The sequence below is a fragment of the Rousettus aegyptiacus genome, unplaced genomic scaffold, assembly GCF_014176215.1.
Source record: "Rousettus aegyptiacus isolate mRouAeg1 unplaced genomic scaffold, mRouAeg1.p scaffold_m13_p_2, whole genome shotgun sequence".
Taxonomy (NCBI): Eukaryota; Metazoa; Chordata; class Mammalia; order Chiroptera; family Pteropodidae; genus Rousettus; species Rousettus aegyptiacus.
Window position 1 is genome coordinate 26206028 of NW_023416295.1, and position 16666 is coordinate 26222693.

Genomic DNA, 16666 nt, shown 5'->3' on the forward strand with positions numbered 1-16666 from the left:
TAAATATCTATTCCTAAACAGTTTAGAAATGAAATTTAATTGGTTAAAAATGTAAGATCAACTATAGAGCATGCAGCAAGCTTTTAATAAGTTTGGTGCTGTTTTATATCTGCAACCAGAACATATTAGTAGGGGGATAATCTAATGAGAACTTGTGAGCCAGACAGTAAGCTGATTTCACTGCAGCTCTTTGATGAAGGCATTGCTGCCTGAAGAAAAGCCATTTTCAAGTGGCAACAGAGGAGCTGACCTCCCTTCCAGCCTCCTCGTCCATAGCTGGGGACCCTTGTGTGTCTTGCCTTGCTTCCCCTTGGGGTGAGATTCCTATGGGGTGCTGGAGAGTGGGAGTAGCTACCTTGAGGCGAGAACGCGGCCCTGCCCGTCTCCACTGGGAGATGCACTGTTAACTCCCTCAGCTTTTCTAAGGACGTGTGCTTCAGGGGAGGCCTCCGTGAAGGACTGTTCTCTTCTGTTTCTGGTCCTGACTCAGGGTGTGGAGCACCTGGGAGACAAGGAGAAAGACAAGTTGTAGTAAATGTCTGTGGTTTTTGCCAGTCGCCTCTCTTTTGGAGGGACCCATCTCTTTCCTGCTTACAACATATGGTTTAGGTGGAGCTGTGTCCATTCCCTCACTCCAGGGATGGGCATGGGGCTGAAGCCTAGCTAATGAGAGCACCTCACTGCCTTAGCCATAGTGCTTGGGTCCAGGGTGAGCACATAGCCCAGTCAGGCAATTCTAGTACCTTTGCAAGAGCTTTTAGAGGCACAGCCTTTCTATTGAAGTTAATAGGTAGGAGGTTCACATGGCATTGCAGGAGGCCATCTTTACCACCACATGGAGACAGCCTACTTGAGAGGATAGGCTAACGGAGCTGAGAGCCTTAGACAAATAATGCCCAGATGACATTTTTGAGGTCCGGATCTAACTGAGTCTGGAGTCAGCTCATCCTTGCACTACCCAGTTATATAAGCTAATATATTTCTTTTTTTGCTTAAGATAGTTTGAGCTGGACGTCTGACGTGTGTTATTGAAAGAGTTCTAACTGACATACAAAAGTAGGAAGAACTCAATGGATTTACTTTCTCTGTGCTATATTCCTATTTTTCATTTAGCAGTGTGCCTGGTGGTCTTCCTGACCTTCTCTCCAGGGTTATCATGGTAAATAATCAGAATTTAACCCAATCCCACTAAGAGGCTTGTTTTTCTGAGTATTATACATGTCTTTTTATTCTGAGGTTTTGACATCTGGGACTTTAATATTGAAACCATCATTGGATCCCAGGGCTAGCCAATTCCTAGAGCCTTTTAGTAAAGGGCCACCTGTGAGCACGCCTTTCATATGCAAACCAACCAATCCAGAGACCCAAACCCCTAACTACCCCTTTATGGAGTTCTTACACTCCCAGTCCACTATCCACCTGCCCTAACCACCCCAGGGCCAGGTACCAGACATCGAGGTACAGCCACTATGCCCAGAACACACTAAAACTATTTAAATGAGCCAATCCCAGACCTGCTTAGCCTGCTTCTTCTGCCTCACCCGCTTCTTCCTGCAAAAACTGCAGTAGACTGTTGCCGTCCCCTCCCCAGCCCTTCCCTCTTAGCTGACCCTGGTGCTTCTCCATGTGACTCTGCATGGCATAACGTAGCTCTCCTTTTGGGAAATGTGAGGAAACTGAAACTATTTTTTCAATGGCAATTGTTTCTTGATGGCTTTACCATACCTGAATAACAATAAACACTACATTTAAAATATACTGTGTATTGTTGTAAAAGCTAAATAATTTTTAAAGCATAAAATCTATATACAGTGAAATGCAGATATTAAGTGTACGATTTAATGAGTTTTTAAAAGTGTCTATATCCACACAACCATCCAAGATTTATTTATTTATTTATTATTAATTTTTTTTATTATGGTGACATTGGTTAATGAGATCCATCCAAGATTTAGAACAATTTTTATCCCCTCAGAAAGTTCCCTTATGTATCCTTCCATTAATTGGTCTTTTAAGCTCAGCAGTCAGGCTTTCTTTACAGTGAGAATTCCAAACAGCCTTAGAACCAAACCGTTCTGAGAAATCAGTGACAGTTTTTGCTGAGAAAGCTCAGAACTAGGACTCCCTCAAAACTGGAGTCAGCTGTTTAGAGAGTCACCTTTGGCTTCAGGCTGCCCAGAGAAGTCCCAGGAGTGAGAATGCGTCTAAGGCAAGGGTGCTGTGGAACGACCTTGGGAGGTCAGAAAAAATTCCCCCTGAGGCACAGGGTTAGCGGTCACTCAGAAGTTTTCTCCCAAAAAGCTTCCCAAATCCCCAGTTGGAATTGGTCTCTCCCTTACCCATATTCTCAGTGCAGAATCTAGGCGCTGACAAGGATATTAGAGATCATCTAATGTTAATTCATAACTTTGTTCAAAATCAGGAAAATGATTCTTCATACAAACTCTTATCTTTCTTTTATAAAATGCAGATTCACAGATCCAAATATCCTTTTTACTTTGGCTGCCAAGAAACTCAACTAAAGTGTTTACCTAATGCAATGAATTCATCCCAGATGTTTAACTTCTATTTCTCTACTCCTTTCAACCAGTTTTTTTTTTTTTCGATTTTAGTTGGTATAGTATTTATTTTTTATAAACTGCCTGAAAACTTTTGCGCCTTTATAACATCTGTAGTGCGTTGGACTTATTTATGTGTATGCCTATCTTTTTTTCTCTTCCATAGTTTAGCAAAGTGCACCGCTTAAAGAAGGGCTTAATAAATAATTTTAAAATTGAATTGACTGTGACCAGAAGAGACCTACATCTAAATTTTACTCCTTTTTATCCTTATAAGAAAGGTTCTCTGAAGGGAGTAACTCTTGGAAGGGTCAGCCATGATTTCAGAGAGGGTCGCATAAACAGGACCTGCATCCTGGTGTGAGTTCCCTCAAGAGCACCCATCCATAGGTGACATACCTCTTCTGCACGTTTTCTCTTTTGTAGGGTGTTGGGTGTGGAAATGAATCTCCACGGGGAAGATGAGGAGCTCTGCTGGGGGCTCATTGGCTTTAAATTGACTCCTCAGTGGGTCCAGGACTCCGGGTAGTTCTTCTGAGATAGGAGGTAATTTCAAAGCTTTTGAGGCCTGGAGAAAATGTAAAAACAAAACAAAAACCAACATGGCAGGTATCTGAACTCTGCTGTCTGCAGGGGACAAATGACATTGTATCTTATTGTATCTCTAACACCAAGAGCTGCTGGGTGTAGGTTCACTACCCATGGAGGAGAAGTAGAGCTAACCAGCCAGGTATCTGACTAGGGTAGTGCTGCTTTGTTTGGGAACTTGGCTCTGTCCCCATTAATCTAGCCTCTGATTCTTCTGAGAAGTATGAACATGATAAATTCAAGAGCCTTCGAGAGGAAATAGTCTTTTTTCTCTTGCAGCCAGGGGAACTAAGCCTGAATGAACTGATATTAAGATTTCTGTGTATGAAGAATGAAAAATCTCAGCATATGTCATTAAGATGTCATTCAGTATACAGAAAAGAGGAATGCACGTTTGTGTTTGCTTACCTATGTGAATTCTCTAAGCCTCAATTTCTTCCTCTGTAAAATGGGAGTAATCACACTATCTACCTCAAAAGGTTGCCTTGAGGATTAATTGAGCTAATGATGTGTAGTAACAATAGTGTTTGGAACTAGGTTTATTTCTATAATATTTCTTTGAGAGTAGATTCTTTTTTCATTAGTGTTGAATACCCAATCTTTACACTAGCAGAATATCTACATATCTGCATACTTCTGTGATATGAACACAGCTGAAAAGAATCACCGTGTGTTAGAATTAGCCACAACTTTAGCCCAGTTTTTGTGTCCAAAAAAACCCCGAAGTATAGTGTATGTGTGTGTGTGTGTGTGTGTGTGTGTGTGTGTGTGTGTGAGAGAGAGAGAGAGAGAGAGAGAGAGAGAGAGAGACTGACCAGCGGTAGTACTAGAGCTTCCTATTTCCAATTATTTAGAAGTTTGCTGAAAATTTCTCCTTTTAGTTTGCAGCTTTTAACATATGAACTTGGCTCTATGAAATGTATACATATGCTGGGTTTCAGGGAGTTCAATTGCACAGGAGGAAAAATAAAAATATTTTTTACTTTTTTAGTGTTCAAAAAGAGAAAAATGATCAGGAATACACGTAGGCATCCTATATGTTTAGAGGCAAATGAGGAAGGAAATTCAACCAAATATGTGAAGAGTAATATTTATAATTTCGAGGCAGCAAGAAAATGATTAACCAGATGCATGCACATAGGATCTTTATGTTCCTGGAGACCTTCACTGTCCAGGTGCCAAATGCCCACCAACTGCCCTTTTCTGAATACTGACCTTGTACATTTTGTGTGACAAGGTTTGCATTGAGAAATCTACATGGAAACTCAAATGATTTGTGTGAGGTACGGCTGACAAGCCAAGTCTTAATTTCTTCATTCTAATTAAAAATTTACAGAGTTTTCATATAGCGGAAAATATTGCTTTCATTTGCTAAGCCATATAATATACATGGGTTGAGAGAAAGGGCTTGCGTCCCCTGAGCCTAGCTCAGTTCCAGGCTGACCTGGGGTGTGAGGTTGGAGCCTTTTCTTAGGCCTGTGGTGACTATGGCAGATCAGTCCTGCTGTTTACTCCTGGTGCAGAGGAACCTGGGAAGACAGAGGCCCTTCAGGGGTGGTTGGAAAGGTTTAGATCAGCTTAGACACAGGACATCTGAGAAAGTCCTGAAAAGACTGAAAAAAAAAAAAACCTCTCTCATTGGCACCAGAACCACTTAGAGTGCCCATGGCTCCCCCAGGGCTGCTTCGGATGAAACAAACCCCCACAACTGACTAACATGTTGTAGTTCCCAGTCAGACACAAGACCTTTTCACCAGAATGCCTCATCTCCTTTCTTCCTCCCATCAATTCTGTGAGGTCAGCATTATTATCTATGTACACAGATGAGGTCACTAGCTCAGAGGGGTGAGTGACCTGCTTAAGTTCACACAGCTGCTTTGGGGCAGAGCATTTTGGAGCTCCCGCTTGTTCTCACTCAGAAGAGGTGTCTCCAAACCACCAAAAATCCACATAGAATTGCAAGGCAGGACTGGGACAGAGACAGCTAAGGACATCTCTAAGGAAGAAGGTGTACTTGATTCTTGGAGGGGTTAAACCTACAAATTTTACCCTATATTTTCAAAGGTGACAGATCCTCAACTAAGCATAATCATTGCTGGATTTGAGATCTCCAGCATTTTCAGTTTGAAGCGGATCTATTACTCACAAACTCAGATTCTGTCCTTTCTTGTTTATAGATAATGAGCATTCTTTTGCTACCAGAGAGTACATATGCTTTAAGGTAGAATTGGGGGCAGCTGAAATTCCTTGGACTTCACTATTTTAAACATTTAGTAAATTACTACAGCTTTATTCCAGCTCCACATGGCGAGCTCAGAAGCAAGAAAGGCCATTTCTCGGAGACATCCCTTTGAGTCACCTTGTTCCTAGATTAAGATTAATCTTTTAGCTGCAAGAGCATACACGCACATACATACACACATACACAAACAAACACACACACACACACACACACACACACACACACACACACACACACAACCTTTTTATTCTTCACTTCCCCAGATGTGTTTTTTTCTGAGCCAGCAGCAGATGCTACAGGAGGGAAAAGGCATCTTTCAGCAGGAGGCTCCTGTATCAAGCGGCTGCTTCTGCCCTTGCGGTGTCTCGTATTCTCTTGTTTGTCTGTAGAAACAGGGCGGGAATGAGCTCTTATTAGTTGCAGGTATGAGGAGGGATGGTTGACTTTCAACTTCTATCACTTTGGGGTTAATGGGAAGAAGACAAGGAGAATGCCGGGGCTCTGAGACAGCCATGGCTTTGGCTGAGGCAGGTTTGGGAGCCCTCCTCTCATTATTCGGTTGGGTTCTTGATGGCTGAGTGAGGCGATGGGAGAAAATGGTAACAATAATGACAATAGTTGATATGTACTAAGTGGTTAAGTTGGGACGAAAAAAATTGTGCGAATTACTTTACATGTATGAACTCAATCCCCACAATAGCCTTATGGAGGTATTATCATTATTCCTAGTCTACAGATGAGGAAACTGAGCTTTAGAAAGATCAAATAATGTGTCCAAGATCATAGGTAGAGAGTGAGAGTGATCTGCGCCCACGCAGTCTGATCGCAGAATGCGTGCAGTTGAGTACGAAGAGCCTGTCAGTCTCATGTTCACCTCCAGCTGAACTTTGGCTGTTGTTTTCCAAGGTGAGTGGCATAAGGAAGTGACACTAGACCTGTCTCAGGGTTCTCAAGTGAATTCAGCATGATTAGGTTTACTCAGCTCAACAAGCAAGACATTTGGCTTCTTACCGTTGAGGTCTGCCTTCCTATTGGGGAAGGCGCCGCCATGCAATGTAATGTGGGATTTGTCACTCAGGAGCCAAGAACGATCAATTTGGGCATGCCCAAAGGCCCTCCCGGAGGTTTGCTCTGTTTTTTCATTGTGGCTTTCCTTTGAAGCATGTATACAATGGTGATTCTCTGTTGACGTGTCCTAGGGAACGACAGATACACATTCCTGTAAACAGGCTTTGTAAAGGAACAGAGCAGGTTCCTTAAACAGTCAGATCTTGTGGCTAGACTCGTAGTTCCAAGGATGAAATCTCCCTTGCGGCCTGGGAAGAAAAACATAGTTATAATAACAAGATCTTTAATGCTGTTCGTTACAATAAAATATTTCATTATTGATGAGAGAAAGAATGACATTTAACCATGCCTGATAGTGCTTTCTTGCAAAAAAATTTAAATCAAAATGAAGCTCTAGTATCGTTGTCTTTATCCACTGTAATAAAATGCCTCTCTGCTCTCCTCTTCCACCACGTGACACTTCTCTTCTCCCTTTTCATGTTCTTATTGGCATGTGACCTTCCTGTAAGTCAAACAAGTTTATTCAAAGTAGGAGCGTACAACTGTCATCTTGTACACACACACACACACACACACACACACACACATACACACACACAGAGGCCTTAGAGTTTAGAAAGCACTTTTACATTTTAATCCATTTAATCCTCATAGTAACCTTGTGAGATATGTATGATAACAACAGGTCCATATTACAGAATAGGTCATTTAGGATCAAAGTTAATTAAGTTTCTCAGACAGGCTCACCACAACTAGTAAGATGTAGGACTCAAACCAAAGTTTTTCCAGCTCTAAGGCCAAGTGGTCTTTTTTCTAGAGACTATAGCTGCATAGAGAGGGTGAAGAGTCAAAGGAGGATCTGTGGTTAAATAAGTTTGGAAAGCCATGAGTTTAAGTTAAACCGCCTACTTTACCTACAGAATGTCTAAAAAACGGTCCATATTCAAATATGCACTGATACTCTATGTGAGGAGAACATGGTATGCCTCGTTTCCCAAATGTATTTAGCCATGAAACCCTTTTTTCAATGGAACATCTGGCCATGCTAGGGTTCCACAGGTGACATTTTGGGAAACAGTGGTCAGTAGGCTCCAAGTACTCCTGTCTTCTCTGGAGGATCCCAAGAAATGGTGAGAGGAGGGAGCATTGCTTCGGAAGCCATGAAGAACAACGACAGAGGGGAGCCATTAGAAATGGTACCTCTGCCTGGGTTTCATCTTCCTGCTTCCTGAGTGGTGGCAAGTGAGTCCCCTGACTGCTGTAGTTCTTGGCTACAGAGCCCTGGTCCATGTGTCCGCCAGCCCCAGCTTCCCCTTCATCCAGGCCCTGTTGACCTGCAAAGGTGAACAGTGGGTCAGCTTTGTAACACTGGAGATGGGCATGGTGCTGTTAGCTGCCTCCCTTACGTCTTTTCTGAGCAAAAGCATTGATTGAGGACCTTGTTTGTCCTCCCTCCTTCTGAATTTCTGCTAGTGCCTCCACTGAGGTGGTAGCCAGGTCAGAGGAACTGAATTGCACTTCCCAGGAGGCTAAGGTTTGCGCCTTTCTTTCTTGGACTCAGTTTCCTCATCTGTGAAATGGGGATACTGATGTCTTTCCCTCACTTCTTTGCAGAACTGTCTGGAATTTAAATAAAATAATGAATGTGACAGCCCTTTGTAAGCAGTGAAGGACTAGTAGATAACGGTGGATAATGGCAAGGGGACCTGCCGCCCTGCTCTTTTGTCATTGAGATGCTTGGTCAGAAGCACTTGATCTCTTGGACTGTCCGCTGGTTGTTTACTTGTGGAGAAACCTCCTCCAAGTGCACTGTGGTAGGATGACTGCTTAGCTCTCTGCACTTACCTTGTCTGCATAACTCTCAGGAAGGATCTGCGTCAACAGATGACTCCAGCATAGTTAACAAATCTTTCATCATAGTTTAAAGGGTCCTGCAGCTATTGTCATCACTTACTCAAGGTAGATTTATTGCTGCAACAGTCTGGCAAACCTTTGTTTGGAGCTGCTTTCGCAACACCTTCACTCTCAGCATGCAGCTCTGTGGAACAATGTGGGGTTGTTTTTTCCACCAGGGGCTCTGGAAGCCTTCAGGGACTCTGTGTGTGTTGGAATGCTGGGCTTCTGGAGGCTCCTGGCCAGCCTCACCTTCCCCCTATCCTCCCCTACCTTCGTCATTCCCTACGTCATTCCATCCTTGGTGTTGTTGGATTGAGAGCCAAATGCCCACTTGTAGGGCTACTCCCTCCCTCCAGCTCTCCTCTGTCCACTGGCTCCTAAGCCTACTCTGGGGCTGAGTTGAGACTGAGAGTGTTGGTGGAACAGATGCAGACTCATGCTCAGATTCAGACGGGTCTGTTCAGGTTTTAGATGCCCAGGGAAGCCTGATGAGCCCTGGGGACCCCTCAGTCTGGGGATGCCTGGGGCCACATTAAGCCTGTCCCCAAGCGGACCTCAACTCCATATAGAGATGGCACTAAAGACCTTTTTTGTGTGTTCCAGAATGATCCTTTGGGGTCGAGTCAGACTTTAGGTTCATCCTTCCTGGTCAGATCCACCTGGAACTAAATGTATTTCTGAGGGTAGGGGAAGTGAAACTCTAGCCAAATGGCTACTCCCCTGCTGAACAGTCTTCTGTAACACACTGTCTAAGTTGAGGCAGGGGACATTATGGGTACAGGGATATAGAGAGGCATTTCCCCTTTGTCTGTATCTCAGGTGATATCGATTATATGACTCTATCTATGTGAGGAAAACCAAGATTTTTCTTAATAAACATCAGCTTTGGCTCATTTGTTTATGCTTAATAGAAACAGGTTTACAGGCAAGGTGTTAAAAGTTTTGGTTGTTGAAAGGAGACCACAAAACTTGGTCTGCATTTCAAATATGGATTCAGATTACTCAAATGATGTGAATTGTGGTATCAATTTAGAGCTCTTAGAAGCTTTCTTTTTTTCCTTCTTTTTTACACTTTGTCCTCTCCCGTGATTTTTCACAACAACCCAGACAGGGTGGAATGCAGATATCATTACTCCCATTTTGCAGATGAGCAAACTAAGGATCTAGGGAGCATGAGTGATTTGGCCAACATCACATTGTTGGAGGAATCTGGGATTTGCAACCAAGAATTTTTCTATATTTCCAAATAAAATGTCTGGCAAAGAGAGGGAGACCAAGGGGAGATGGCGTTAAAAACCAATAACATCATCAGTCAGGGGTAAAGTTATAGCCTATAAATTATTCTTATTTCTTTAAACATTGACTTTTGGTCCTGTGATCACGGGCAGTTGAGCATTGTGATTAGCTAGTAATTATGCTTTTAAAAATACAAGCTAGAGAGGTCTAGAACTAATCTTTCTTTAGCATTTACTATGTACCAAATGCAGCATTACCCCATTTAACTCCCACATCTAATCCTGTGAAGAAAAGGTGGGAATGGTCATCTCTACGTGGCTTGGAATCTGGTGCTAATAGTCACATGTTTAATCCCTTATTCTATATTGCCTTTTTGTTTTCTGCCTGGTTGTGATATATAGCATCAATTAGGGAAGTCACCTGATCCTTTATGTGTGCAGTGGTGATCTTTCCACAAAATATAAATATTGGAGTCCACTGTCCAGTGATTTTAGATCTTTGGACATCAAAGACTGGAGACAGTGGGATTTTTGAAGAAAGAGGGCTTAAGGCAATGGCAAAGTGGGGTACTATCTGGAGAAGGGCAGAAGGTCCCAACACAAGAACATTACTTGGGTCAGTTCACCACTCCCAGGACGTGGATGGCCCAGAAACTTGATCTCTTCAATGTGCCCGAATCAACTAGTCTCAGAGATATTGGCCCATATTAGCAAAATGCATAGAGACTGACATAGAGACTAGAGTTTTAATTTACAAAGAGAAGCACAATTGCCTAACATGCGCATTTCCTTTAGATGAAGTACATGTGTATCAGGTTATGACCAACTTCCCTGGTGCTGCAGTCAAGACTCAAGGGAGGTATATGGCAGGAATATTTAATGGCATCAGGCTCTGTGAACATGCCGTGTTCTTGTCCACTCATTTGATAGACTAGATTCTTTACTTATCTTGACCAGATTCTTTCCCAAGGATATGGCTCAGTTTGGCACTATCGTTGTTTCTAGGGAATGCCTTTTTAATTTCAGAAAAATTAACTTCATATTATATAAGCTCTTGTTTTTTACTTCTATTTTCTCAAAAACTCTGGTACTAGCCAAGGCCCTATTCTTTGTCCATTAGTGTCACCCAGTCAACTTTTCCCAACTCCCTTAGCAAAGGCAACTATGACTCTTTTAATGCTTCAAGAGCCTGAGAATAATATTGACAAATAAAAGACCCACAGTACAGACAGCATACAGTAATTTTCTGTGCAGTAATAAGGTCAGTCCTTTTATGTTCATTACAGAGGCGAACAAACAGAAGCTCAAAGAAGTCAAGTGACTTGCTCAAGATACATGTCTAGTAAGAGAAAGAACAGCCACCGCAGTTGAGATTTCCGGCTCCGAAGCCTGTATTTTTCTTTTGATATTGACATAAAACCACAGGATTAAAGAATGTTACAATGGAATAGACCTAAGAAATTATTTAAAACCTAGGATCTAGACCTGCACTATCCCTTCCCATAGTCCCTAGCTACATGTGGCTATTTACATGTAAATTAGTTAAAAGCAAATAAAATTGAAAAACTCTGTTTCACAGTTGCACTACCTACATTCCAAGTGCTCAATAACCACATGTAGCCGATGACTACTATATTGGACAACACATATAGAACACTCCGCCATTGCAGAAAGTACTATCGGACAGTGCTTGTCTAGACTAATGCCCTCATTTTACAGATGAGGGCAATGAAACCTGGAATCTCTAGACCTTACTTTGGGAAACTGCATTTTAAGGTGTTAAAAATCTAAATATTTGAGGTCTGGTTATAAAATCAGCATGTACCTTGTTCGAAAGGTTTTCCTTGTTGAATCCAAAATGGAGGGAAGACAGGCAGGAAATGGTATTTTGGGGGTACACCTGAAAGATCCTGTTGTAGCCTGAGATTCTTTGGTACAGTAAGGTGACTTTCCTGGAGCAGCACAGAATCCTTGATGTATCCTGAAGAATAGGTCAGAAGTTACTGGTAGAAGTAATGGTCACCAGCCTACAGTTCTTAGAGATAACTACACTAGTTTTGGCTCTGGACATTAACCATTAGAGAAGACCATTAGAAGATGCTAGGGATTAAAAAATCAGATAGCACCCATGGTAGGTTCTCTATCTGTTGTCTTGGGTGTTTCCAGTCCTGACCACATGTACGCCTCTTCCACTCCACCATTCCTAAGACCTAGGGTCTCCCTGGTGAAAGAGATGTGGCTGTTTCTTTGGGGTCAGGAGGAGAATCCGAAAGTTTCTCCTAGAGACCCTATGATTCTCAATCTAGTCATTGTACAAGTATTTGTTGAAGCCTTACCAATGGGCCTATCCGTTTGGCAGGCAGCAGGGTAGGTATAGTAGAAGTAGCCATGGGCCTTTTTAAAAGGTGCTCATTGTCTGTTGGACAGAAAAAGCTCTACTGTGCTCAGCTATGTCGTCCCAATTGTCAGTGTGATGTAAGATCAGAAAATGAGGAGCTCAATATTGGCTGGAGATGTTAGAGAAGACTTTATAGGAAATGTGGGCTTGAAGGACGGGATGGACTGATCACAGTGGGGAAAGGGTGGGACCAGAGAACTAGCACCACAAAGGTGGTGAGCTCTGAGATGTGACAGGAGAGGCAGATCAAGTCGTTGGGCCGGAGATCTACCATAGTATTGCCATTGCCTTCCAGCTTGAGGGTCTCTCCCTCAAGAGGGGCTTTGGTGAAGATTATGGCAAGGGGCCAAAGAATGCACTTACACATGGGTCTTTATTCAAACCACACATTGTAGCCATATGACTTCCATAGAGGGGACCTGAGACTTTTCTATATATTAAGAAGGTCTCTTTTCCTTGAAGATATTGGGCCCAGGCCATGGGGCAGTGGCCTGCTCTGCCCTCTGCCCACCCAATGATAAACATATCTTTGGTTAAGAGGCTCTTCCTCACAAGTGTTAAATAAATGGAACTGACTGTAACTCTGGACCTGCCTTGAAAGTGAAACCAATTACTATTCAAGCCCACATCTCTCATTTTCCTTCGAGTCATCACTTATTAGGGAGAGAGTTTTCTCTCCTTTCCCAAGGTAAACCTATAAAGTGAGAAGAAAGTCAGTTTTCCTCTGGTCCTGCATGTTTGTTGGTGCTGAGAAAATGACAAACAGCTGAGTGGGCACTGGCAAATCACTTCTCCCATTCCCCAAGGTTTGCCAAATCAAATATGAGCTGTCGAATTAAAATCGAATTTCAGATAAACAATGAATACTTTTTTAGTAGAAATATGTACCAAATATTGCTTAAGGGGGTGTGTGTGTGTGTGTGTGCGCGCGCGCACGCGCGCACACACACGTGAGCATGCTTACTAAATCTGACATCTCTGATTTGCAACTATTTCCCGTTTTCATTTTTAATCCTTTATTTACAAGGTGCCTTTGGGGTCTTTGTTCAGCAGAAGGGTGCCCGTCTCCCTCCTAAGTGGATTGTGCTGGAGAGCTGCCATCTTGAAGAGGAGAAGGCCTTCCTGGAGTTGCTGAGATCACTTCAGAAGGGGAACTTGGGAATGTTGGAAAGAATGTGGAGCTGGGGGTGTGGGGAGGATCTGGCTTCTGGTCCCAGCTATGCTTTTAGCCTAATAACTGTGGACAAATTACTTTGTCCCCCTGGGCCTCTTTTTCCATATCTTGTAAAAGATAGAGATTGAACTTGGGAATCTGAAGTTTCTGAGTGGGGAAGGTTGGGAAGAAAGGTCTGCTTGGGATGTAGAGTGTAAGACTGCTGAGATGAGCTCCAGCGAAGGTAGTAAGACTCTGGGTTGTACGTTTCTCTGCAAACGTGGGAAAGGATACAGGGTGAAAGGTATGATAGAGGCTTGTGGGCTACCGAGCTTCAGCTCCTTTGCTTTGACACAAAATTGGGCCTGAGATTCTGGTGTTTTAAATGTTAATGGAAAACACATTCACACCGAATGTGAGGTGGGGTAATTCAGGGTGTACCTCCTCCCATTTCCTCACTGACCTGCACATTGGAGCCTATACATGGTGTCAGGGGGCCATGTCCTCAAGAGGCCTCGGAGGTATCTCTTAGCTGAATAACCAGGCTGGATCTGCCGTTGGGCCTGGCTCTCTGGTGGGCTTCGGAAGTGAAGGTACGGTTGCCAGGCTCTGTCCTGCTCCCTCTGTGGGGACACCAATCAAAAAACGGCATGGCTGCTGAGCCCTGAGTCTCCTGTTAATACAGGCTGGTTAGCACAATCCTCATCAGTAATCCAGGAGACTCCTGGAAGGTGCTGGAAGGCACCAGAAACAGATGTCTTAGCCAACAGACATAAACCAAGAGCCCACAGAGCAAAGCTCTAAAAGGCCCCTGCAGATTTGCAGTTGGAAGGAGAAAGAAAAATGAGAAACACCAGACCCCATTTTGAGATGGAGCATCAGAAAAGGATAAAGAACCTCAAAAGAAAACACATTACTTAGTCCAGCATGTAGAAATCATTTTAGTACCTTAAAAAGTGGCCCAGCGCGGCAATGGGAAAGCCAGCCTCACAAATCAGTATCGTTATTCAATGCTCGTAATATGAATAATGGGACAGACAAACTATGTCCATGTTCACAGGGAGTCTGGCATTTTAAAAATATCTGGCTTTGATGAAATTTCATTTCAGCCAGGGAGAATTTTCTGGGAACCTACCTGCCAAAGTCAGTCCCACAGTGCAAGACATCATGGGGAGTAATGCGAATAGTAACATCTTACACTTGGCTAGGGATTTGTATGATACAAAGCACTTTCACCTCATTATAATCCTTTAAGGTGGATGAGTTAATATTATAACCACTTAAACGATGCAGAAACTCTCTAAGGATGATCAGTTAAGCACAAGAATAGCAAACATGTGATACTTGTGTTGACGTCTCTCCCTTTCCCTCTTGTCCATGGCAGACATCACCAATTAATTATGGCATTCTTGACTGATTAGCTGATTATGATCTCAGAACCCTTCTCTTTAAAAACTTTTTTTAATTGAGGCATAATTTATATACAATAATATGCATAGAGCCTAAACGTTTAGTTTAATAAAATCTGACAATTGCAAATGCCTTTGTAACCACCACACAAAACAAAATATAGAACATTTTTATCAGTCCAGATAATTCTCTCATGTTACTTTCTAGTTGATGTCTCCCCACTCACCAGTGACCATTCTCAGGTGAGGTCAGTACGTCATTGGCCTGAGTTTCTTTGCCAGATCTTGCCAGAATTTACCAAGGAAAGATTATAGTTAAAAAGAAAAGAAAAAAAGAAAAATATGATGGAAATATAAAATCTGCTTGATGGGGGGAGAGAAGGCTCGGGTTTTTGCTCTGCTGAGCAAAGCTGTGGTTTGCTCCTGTTCCGATGAATTTAGGACATAAAAATGCCACAGAAAGGCAACCCACAGCTGTAAACGAGGACCAAAGATCACCAGTGAGACTCTTCTTAGATCACCAGTGAGCTAAAAAGAGGGGTAGGAAGCCGAGGTCTAGAAGATGAGGGGATACCTCAGCTGAGGAGAGAGAAACAGGTATCCAGGACACTTAATTCAACACTTAAAATGCACCCAACACTATGTCAAGCACTGAAGAAAAGAGAATGAATAAGACAGATTGATGATTCATAAATAAAGTAAAAGATGAAAGAATGCATGGCTTATTCAATTGGCTCCACACTCAAGGAATTTGTAAATTAAATGAATGCTTGGATTCCAAACATTGAGCGCCAACCGGTACTTGATGTCTGGACAGTTTATGTGACAGGTACTTAGAGCATAAAAAGAGCCTGAAAAATTCAGCCCCACATAAATCCTGAAGCTTTTTCCAGAGGACAAGAAAGAAAGAATTGTATGGAGAGCAGTGGAAGCAAAATGACTTAAGTTCTTTCACTCACTCCCTTTCTTCATTTGGTTATGCATAAATATTTGTTGAGCACCTTCTATGTGCCAGGCACTGTGTTAAGCCCTGGAATTATGGCACCATAAGATCCAAGACCTTTTCTGGGTGAACTGAAACTTCATTTCCTCTCTGTAAATCTTTGCTTCAAATGAATTCTCTGCGAATGCAGCAAGACCAAGCCTCCTTTAAGCTGCCGTGGCCCCTGTGCAGATGGCAGGATGCACTGTTTGATCTGGACAAGAGTCCTTGTTGTTTCTCATTAGTGGGTATTTCTGAAGCACCAGCTTTGTTCTGGAGCTTTACTGGGTAGCTCGCTCAATATGGCAGGGAGTTGCCGAGGAGAGTTAGGGAATCCCTTGTCCAGGAATTGGCGGTATCTAGACACATTTTTGCTTAGAGTTTGAAAGCCGATCTTGGCTTCTGCATTAGTTTCCTATCGCTGCTGCAATAAATTACCACATACTTACTGACGTTAAACGATACAAATTTGTGATCTTACAGTTCTGGAGGTCAGAATTTGAAATGGATCCCCCTGGGCTAAAATCGAGGCGTTGAAAGAACTGTGTTCTTTCTAGTGGCTCTAGGGAAGAATCTGCCCTTTGCTTTTTTGAGTTTCTAGAGGCTGCCTGCATTCCTTGGCTTATAGCCCTTTCTTCCATCTTCAAAGTCAGCAACTTCGGGCTGAGTCCTTATGCTGCCATCTCTCTGGTCTCCCTTTTGATTCCTTCTTCCACTTGTGAGAATCTTTGTAATTACACTGGGCCTGTGGAGATAATCCAGGATAATCTCCCTGATTTAAGGACATTTGATTAGCAAACTTAATTCCATTTGCAGCCTTAATTTCCCTTTGCCATTTAACCTAATATATTCGTAGGTTCCAGGGATTAGGACATACCACAGCTTCTCTAGTTTTCTGGTTTCTCTTAATAGTTTCTCAAATTATGCCTGAAAAGTTGATCGATAAATTTCACATCTCATTGGATAACTAAAGCACTGAGGAAGGCCTAAGGCCTTTTTCTCATACATAGTTCTCCTTTCCTTCTCCAACATTATCTTCAACCACTAACCACCCATCCAAAACATAAAAGGAGACAGAAGGGAGCAGGAAGGGAGTTTCTGGAACAGGGAAATAAATGACAGCAGGAAGCTGGCTGT

The 16666-nt window shown here is 42.7% G+C and overlaps 1 protein-coding gene across 1 annotated transcript in view; it reads right to left on the reverse strand.

The window, feature by feature from the left end:
* KIAA2012 (KIAA2012 ortholog) overlaps nt 1-16666 on the reverse strand; it is a 95816-nt gene that overhangs the window by 68615 nt on the left and 10535 nt on the right. Inside the window, exons 3-9 of the mRNA XM_016161951.2 lie at nt 13602-13761; nt 11413-11568; nt 7657-7790; nt 6400-6583; nt 5629-5771; nt 2958-3126; nt 356-502 (exon numbers count right to left, since the gene is read on the reverse strand). Coding sequence (XP_016017437.2) covers nt 356-502; nt 2958-3126; nt 5629-5771; nt 6400-6583; nt 7657-7790; nt 11413-11568; nt 13602-13761 — 1093 coding nt within the window. The remainder of the gene's footprint in view (nt 1-355; nt 503-2957; nt 3127-5628; nt 5772-6399; nt 6584-7656; nt 7791-11412; nt 11569-13601; nt 13762-16666) is intronic.